We start from the raw sequence: 8,301 nt of genomic DNA on the forward strand, positions 1-8,301 counted from the left end.
TTCGAACGAATCAATAGAATGAATGATTCAGTGATAAAATCAGTGACTTGCCGCCACCTGCTGGCGGATTTAGTTTCTTTCTTTTTTTAATTTAATGGAGACCACAGATGGTTGTCATTCACTGTATTGCAGTAATAGGAAGTCAGTTAATATAAAGACTTTTAGCAAAGTGTTTTTCCCTCGGTTTATTTCACAGTCGTTTATGGAAGCTTATATTTACTCGCATTTCACAGACTTTAACAATCCGAGATACAATCTCTCAGTCAGAACTGAAAGATATAACATTTTAAATGTGGAATTGTGAGATATAAACAAAATGTAAGAAAAAAAGTCAGAATTACCTTTTTTATTTTTTATTCTGTGGCGGCGGGACAAAAAGCCCTCAGAATTCAGAGGAGGAAAAAATTATAATTGCAATAAAAAATTTCAGAATTCTGAGTTTATTTATATATATCGCAATTCTATGTTCTTTCTAGAAATTGTTTCTTTTTTCTCAAAACTGAGAAAGTCGCAATTAGCCCCTATTCTGTGGCAGAAACTGCTTCCATAAAAACTGAAGTCCTGCCTCTGACTGTACTTTAACATATATTTAAATAGAATATTATTTGATTACTCTCGCCATTGTTCGGTTGCCTTCAGAGAATATGTTAAAGGACTGTCCGCTAATACTGTCCCACATAAACTATTCCTGTGTTGCTGGGACAGAGCAACCCGTCAGTTTTAGTTACATTTACTAACTAAAGACATTTTAAACTGGTAAGCCCAAAGGCCCTTTCTGCTGAAATGGCATAACCACACTGCTACTAAAATCTGTTGTTTTGTATATTAAACATATATCGAGAACCGCCGTAATAACACATGATAAATCAAAGCTCTTCACAAACAGAGTGAATGTATAAAGGTGCACACAGTGTTGTAAAATAAATTAATTACATTTCATTTAAATTTTTTTCCAGTGGTTCTCAGGAGGGCATTATTAGTTTATTATAATGTATTATTTATGCATTATGTAAATATTATATATTTAACATTATAACTGAAAATACTTTTTATTACACCCATGCAAGCCCTATATTTGGAGAGTGTCATACTCGGTAAATTACAATAACTAGCTTCTCAAATGAGCTTCTGTGAAACTGATTTGTTTATATTTGCTATTAGTATTCTTCACACTGCAAACTCCATATGTTTAACGTTATTTAACTATGAACGGGTTGGGGGGGGGGGACAAATGCCCTATTGATTTGAAAGGAACGATAGTGTATTTTACGGGACGTTTGGCAGCCCTAATGTAATGTAATGTAGCCCTGTGTAATATAATAACAGCAAAATTATAAACGAGAAAACTATAGAAAACGGGCGCCATCGTATCGTGACGTCACAAAGCGGTGGAGATCACGTGACAGAAAAGGCGCAAAGTTGATACCACTTTCCAACAGACAGGGGTCTTTATCCAAATGCATTTTGACAAAATATATCTATTACGTTATGCTTTTCATTCGCTCTGTTATCTGTTCGCCATACATCATGCCTTTTAGACGTTGCTGCTGTATTTTATTTGTCATATGTGTCAAATAAACGAATGAATCCACACGTTCCTGCTAAGTAAGTTAGACGGTACCATCCGGTCTCGGGTCATAGTTCAAAAGAAGTCTGCAGTGCGTGTTTCGCTCCTGCCGGGTTTTTAATTTCTTTATTTTGGAATAGGTGGACTTTCGTTTTAACTCCTTCAGAAAGATGGCCTCAGGTAAAGATATATAATACATCGTAGTCCATAACGCAGTAATCGTTCTTTATTTGTTTGCTGTTCAGTTTTGTGAGACATAAAAGATGATAACCGCATCGCGCTTAGCATTAGCGGCTAACTAAACTGACGACGCGGTGTTTGATAATGTTTAGGTATAAAACCACATTCACGATAGAAAAAACGATATACGCCTCTTTAATTATGTTTATCTTATGTTTAAGTATACAAAACGAGCTTGGTGGATATGTAAATATACCGAGGATGAGCGTTCAGCCGCGAGCTCAGGGAATGGCGTGGTGTGATTGTTAGCTTAGCATTGCTACTAATGCTCACGCACACGCTTATGTAAGCTACGCGTTTAATTGACTTGATTAACTTTGTTGCGGTGCTGTTTACACTTCATATATTCTGCCTAATTGTTTATTTCTGTTCGCAGATTCAGGCTACGGTCAGCCTGGCGCTCAACAAAGGTTTGAATTATGGGCGTTATAACTTATCTACATAATGAGTAATTGTTATAGATCTGTATTACTGGGTAAATATCCGGGTACGAGACTGTGGCGGCAATGCAGTGCCACGATTTTAGTTTTTTGAAATATTAGCTCATTCGTTTGTTTCAGGATGTGTAATTTCCCCCCTTTTTTCTTTGTGCAGCTACGGGTCTTATGGTGGATCCCAGGCCTATCAAGCTGGACAGGTAATGCTTCATTATGGTTTAGTGTGTGTATAAAATAAAAAATAATAATATATATATATGTGTGTATTAGGGCTGGGCAATATGGGCAAAAATTCATATCTGTATTTTTGGCCCATTTGCTATATACAGTATATATTTCTCTAACATTGTAACATTGCAATCTAAAATCAAAAATAAGGCTTTTAAAGCAGAAGTTAAATTCACTAAACTAAAAATGAAAATAAATGAGGGGGAAAAAGAACAGTAGTTAAGCTATTTTGATTACCCCATTACAGTCAGTGCTATCATAAAAATAGACTTGTAGGTTTAAAATTCTACATGTCACATTTATTGTCCAACTACAAATATTTCAGCGAAATGTATATTTTAGTCAGAATTATTGCGCTCGTTTTGCTGAAGTCTGTGAAGTTTAGCGGAGAATCTCAAAGCAGAAGGCTCATGCACTTCTGACAGGAAAATTGAAATATTTCCATGGCTTTCTAACATTTACAGACGGAGAATGTACCTGTAAGTTATGCATTCAGGAAGACCGCACATCTCAAACACATTAAACCGCGCGAGTAGCCTAGTGTCTCTGTCAGCGGCACACGCAGCCTTTCAGTCAGAGCATATGACGGCCGAGCTGCTTAAACTAATATGCCAAACGAAACCATAAACTGTTTTACCAGTTTTTAAAGGCTTTAATATGAAGCTTGTCACATGTTTAGAACAAATTGGATCATGCACTTTCACCGCCGCAGCTCAGTCTGTGTCCTCCGCTATATTTTCAGATGCGCTCGTATCAAACTACTGTATATCGATATAAACGGTATTGCCTGGAGAATATACCTGTGAAATGTAAGTTATGCATTCAGGAAGACAGCCCATCTCAAACACATTAAACCGCGCGAGTAGCCTAGTGTCTCTGTCAGCGGCACACGCAGCCTTTCAGTCAGAGCATATGACGGCCGAGCCGCTTAAACTAATATGCCAAACGAAACCATAAACTGTTTTACCAGTTTTTAAAGGCCTTAATATGAAGCTTGTCACATGTTTAGAACAAACTGGATTATGCATTTCTCCGCAGCAGCTCAGTCTGTGTCTGCTATATTTTCAGATGCGCTCGTATCAAACTACTGTATATCGATATAAATGGTATTGCCTCGTATCGAATTGCTTATAAAGAAAATATTGATATATTGTACAAACTTGATATACCGCCCAGCCCTAGTGTGTGTGTGTGTATTAGGGATGTGCATCATGACTGAGGCCGATACGATACGCATCTCGATGCATAGCCTACGATACATTAAAGATACATATGAAGCAGCTTGCGATACGATTCACCCGTTACCATGCAGTGCGATCCGATTTCAATTCAATTCAACACAGTGTGATTCGATGCAATGGAGAAAATATGATAACTTTTCATGCCTTGATACCGTCTCAGTTTATACTATTATTATTACATACTATTTTACTTTTTTTTTTATTTTTTATTTTTTTATACAGTTTCTAGCCATGCAGCCTTTCTCTCAGGTTATTACAGCTGTACCTTTTATAGTTTACAGAACATTAGAACATTACAATCTAAAATTGCTCTTTAAAGCATTAAACTAAATTAAATTAAAAGTTAAAATCACTGAATTAAAATAAAGAAAATTACTATATTTTAACTGCTATAAGAAACGCACATTAACTCATTTGAGCTTAGTAATTAGTATACTGTGTCTAGCTTACATTTGATTTACCTATTACAATAGTCCCTTTACAGTTACTGCTATCATAAAAATACACTTATATGTAGGTTTAAAATTCTGCAAAAGACACATTTAATGTCCAGAAACACATATTTTAGCAAAATGTATATTTTACTCAGAATTATTGCGCTCGTATTGATTGCGCTCCATCTGTTTAGCAGCACTCGTTGCTCTTGCGTGCCTCGTCCACTCCTGACAGCAAAATGGATATGTTTGCATGACTTTCTAACATTTACAGATGAAAAATATACTTCATGTCAGTTATGCACTGAGGAAAACACAACGTCTCAAATGCATTAAACAGCACAGATATATTCGGCGTTTGTCATGGTGGATCGATTTGATTCATGGTGGATCGATTTGATCCATGATCGACATTAAGAGCTGCTTAAGAATCTTGGTCACAGATTATTGGTCACTTTCTAAATGACAAAAGTATAGCGCATCCACTAGTAATTATATATAAATGAATCGGTTTTTCCCGATGCAAATATGTTAGAAACAATGCATGGCGATATAAATGACAACTTGTAGCCGATGCGCACTTTTTAAACCAATGCATCGCATCGGTAACTTTTTATGCCGATGCACCGAGCGAATCGGGGAATCTTCCCATCCCTAGTGTGTGTGTGTGTGTGTGTATATATATATATATGTATAAATAAAAAATTTGTGTTTGTATATAACAATATACACTACAGTACAAAAATTTGGGGTCAGTACATTTTTATTCTTTCTTTTTTTGAAAGTAATAAACTTTTATTCAGCAAGGATGTGAAATTGTTAAGAAGTGATGGCAAGCATTTATATTGTTAGAAAAGATTTCTATTTTAAATAAATTCTGTTTTTAACTTTTTATTCATCAAAGAATCCTGAAAAAGTATCGCAGTTTCCAAAAAAAAAAATATGTGTCAGCACAACTGTTGATAATTCTAATAATAAATCAGCATATTAGAATCTGAAGGATCATGTGACAGTTTATACTGGAGTAATGGCTGATGGAAATTCAGCTTTGCATCACAGAAATAAATATTTTAAAGGATATTAAAATAGAAACCATTATTTTATATTGTAATATTTTGCAAGATTACTGTTTTTTTCTTTATTTTTGATCAAATAAATGCAGCCTTGATGAGCAGAAGAGACTTCTTTAAAAAAACATTACAAGTCTTACTGATCCCAGTACATATATACACACACACACATATGGTAGTGTATATGTGTGTGTGTGTATATATTTGTATGTATATGTGTGTATGTTGGCGCTTAATGATTTTGTCTTTTCAGCAGGGATATGGTCAGGGTAATGGGAGCGGCTCTTACAGTGGACAGAGTTACAGTGGTTATGGACAGCCTAGTGGTATGTGGTTTATAAGTGATTTTATGAATGTGTTTAATGATGGATGGTGTGTAATGGACATGATTTCCTGAAGGAGAGAGCTATGGCCAGTCGTCTCAGGGTTACTCCTCTGGTGGTTATGGTCAGCAGCAGCAGCAACAGCAACAACCACCGCAGCAGCAGCCGCAGCAGCAGCAGGGCTATGACAGCTACGGACAGCAGGGATCCGAATCCTCATCTGGGTGAGAGATCGGACTTCTGTCATAGCCACATCTTGTCTCGATCATTATTGATGACAAATGACAAACCGAGTGGGATCTATATAGAATGAATAAACTCCATGAAATTAGTCCCAATGTTGGAAAAAGACATTTCTATCAATTCTCTAACCGATGGGACCAGATTGTTTATGCCCGCTGTATGATAGGTCTTTCCAGGATGATTTTTAATGCTAGGGGAAGATCCTCCAACATGTTCTCTCTGCCGAATCCCTTTATCCATTAAGCATGTTTTATTAGATTGTGCTGGTTTTAACTCCGTTAGAAAACTTTTTTTTATTAAGTTAACTCTTTTGAAGGGATTTTTAACCAAGTTAAGCCAAATACAGTTTTGGAGTTTAGCAAAAATAAGTTGTAAAAACATGATATAATTCAGCCATAATATTTCTCGCCATGAAACTAGCCACAGAAGCTGGAATGGCGTTAAACACAAACAAACTCTTGTTATTGATGACATGTATGTTTACTCTGCTGATTACAGGGTTTCTGCAGGAAGTGTTCGGAAACAGCATTTTTCATATGCCAAACACTGGTTTCTGCCACAGAATGCATAGCCCTGTAATTGTGTAACCATCGTAGTTATTACTACAGTGCAATGTGAAATTCTGCTCCTGATTGGCCTGATTAGCTATATGTGAGAGAGACCGCTCTATTTCATATGAAATTATAGGGATGCATCGATAGGATTTTTTTTGGCCGATACTGCTTTTAACAAACAACTATTGGCTGATATGGATATTGGTCAATTGCATAAAGCAGGGCTTAAAAATTATCGGTTCACTCCAAGCAGAATCGGTTGTTGATCGTTTCTGTTCCTGCGTTCCTCTGTATTACGTTCAGAAACCGGTTTGAGTAGAAAAAAGACCGGTTAATAAGGTTTTTTTTTTTTGGTTTGTTTTTTTTACTTTTACTTTTGCCTATAATAATAATAATAATAATAATAAAGTACAGCGTTTTCTGTACTCAAAGGGAAAAAAGTCTTGATCTGGTGCTTGCTCTTAGTCATAGTCAGTACAGCATCTTTTCTAGATTTTGACCAAGTGTACTAAACAAAAGGAAAAACTGTCAACGCAACACAAATTATAAAAAAAAAAAGCCTACCACTCTAGTTCTGCATGAATCCAAATGTTTCCATATTCGTGACGTATCTGGATGTTAAAGTATTTATGTAAACAATAGGCTTTGTTCTTCACTCGCATTATCATACATGTATTATTTTTTTTTTATCGTTTTTGCCATTAAAATAGCCTGAGATGCTGACATGGCATTAAATAAAAATATACTACTAACTCGCATTGAGGCAAAACATCATTCAAAACTGTAACGCTTTTGCAAAATAAAGAAAACGGTTTTCTGCCGTCTGTTTCCTTTGTGAAATTCGGAGCACTTTACAATGAACCGAAACTCAGCACAATTTTTTTTTTCTTTCGTTTTGTTAATCTGTTAATGATTTAAGTGAAACATATTTAGTGTATAGGCCTATATATTCCTTATGTAGCCTATATAGTTTTATTCAGTTTTCTTCATTCATAGAAGTGCTGCAGGTGCGTGATGTGAGCTTTTGTGATTCCGTGTTCTACACTATCCTGCCATTTTTGCTGGTTTCAAACACACAAAAAGCTGCATATTACATGCCAATCATTTTCACTTAAATGTAGGCCTAATGCTTGGTGGTTTGTGACATCTCCTCGGGTAAACTAACGCCGGGGCACTGCTAATGCGACTTACCTATGATTCATTTCACTCGTTGGATGTGTCAGTGTCACATTTGTATAGGCTGTGCTATGCCGTCTGACAAACTATATTTTGTACAGATTTTTTGTATTTTGTTTTGTATGTATTTAAATTTTTTGCCCAGAGAAAAACGTTGGATTATGCAACAGACATGCACCTCATTGTCTCCATGCAGTTAATTAATAAACCATTGGTATCTGCCCTTTTCATGCTATTTCCAATATGCCGATGGCTTTAAAATAATCAAAAACGGGCAGATAAATATCAGCGGGCGATACATCGGTGCATCCCTAGCCACAAGGTCATTTGGCTGCTGTCAGCGGGACCAGCATCTTTGAACGGTCAACAAGGATCATGATGCACCAGAAAATCTGTTGTTACTAGGGGTTGCACCGACTAATCGACTAGTCAAATTCAATGCTCTGCCATGATGCTTTAAGCTTGACGTCGACTAGTAGCTGGTCCTATAGAGGGCGCAACAGTCTTTGAAGGAATTCCACATTATGCTCTGTTTCCAAACAGTTAAAATGACAAATAAATTAATACTCTGAAAGCGCTCCACAAGACATGTGATTATATTACTGGATGCTCGAAATTGAACTTTTAAATTTTAAATATAAAATTTTTAATACAGAAATGATTCAAATAACTGAAATGATACGCTAAAAATGAAACTATATCCGCCAGCAGGTGGCGGCAATTTATCACTGAATCATTCATTCAATTGATTCGTTCGAACGGCTGAATCATTCAGGAATGATCTTTAT

General features: G+C 36.1%; 1 protein-coding gene across 2 annotated transcripts in view; it reads left to right on the forward strand.

The window, feature by feature from the left end:
- The first annotated feature begins 1,604 nt into the window (after nt 1–1,604).
- Nucleotides 1,605–8,301, forward strand: part of LOC107749052 (TATA-binding protein-associated factor 2N-like) — a 15,532-nt gene continuing 8,835 nt past the window's right edge. Inside the window, exons 1-5 of one of the 2 annotated variants that reach the window (XM_016564103.1) lie at nt 1,605–1,747; nt 2,184–2,217; nt 2,402–2,444; nt 5,474–5,543; nt 5,617–5,764. In XM_016564103.1, the coding sequence (XP_016419589.1) occupies nt 1,738–1,747; nt 2,184–2,217; nt 2,402–2,444; nt 5,474–5,543; nt 5,617–5,764 (305 nt within the window). In that variant the 5' untranslated portion in view covers nt 1,605–1,737. Of the gene's footprint in view, nt 1,748–2,183; nt 2,218–2,401; nt 2,445–5,470; nt 5,544–5,616; nt 5,765–8,301 lie in introns of both variants that reach the window. The other variant, XM_016564102.1, reaches the window with a different exon arrangement.

This window comes from Sinocyclocheilus rhinocerous, unplaced genomic scaffold (assembly GCF_001515625.1).
Source record: "Sinocyclocheilus rhinocerous isolate Xijiao unplaced genomic scaffold, SAMN03320098_v1.1 scaffold1522, whole genome shotgun sequence".
NCBI classification, from domain to species: Eukaryota; Metazoa; Chordata; class Actinopteri; order Cypriniformes; family Cyprinidae; genus Sinocyclocheilus; species Sinocyclocheilus rhinocerous.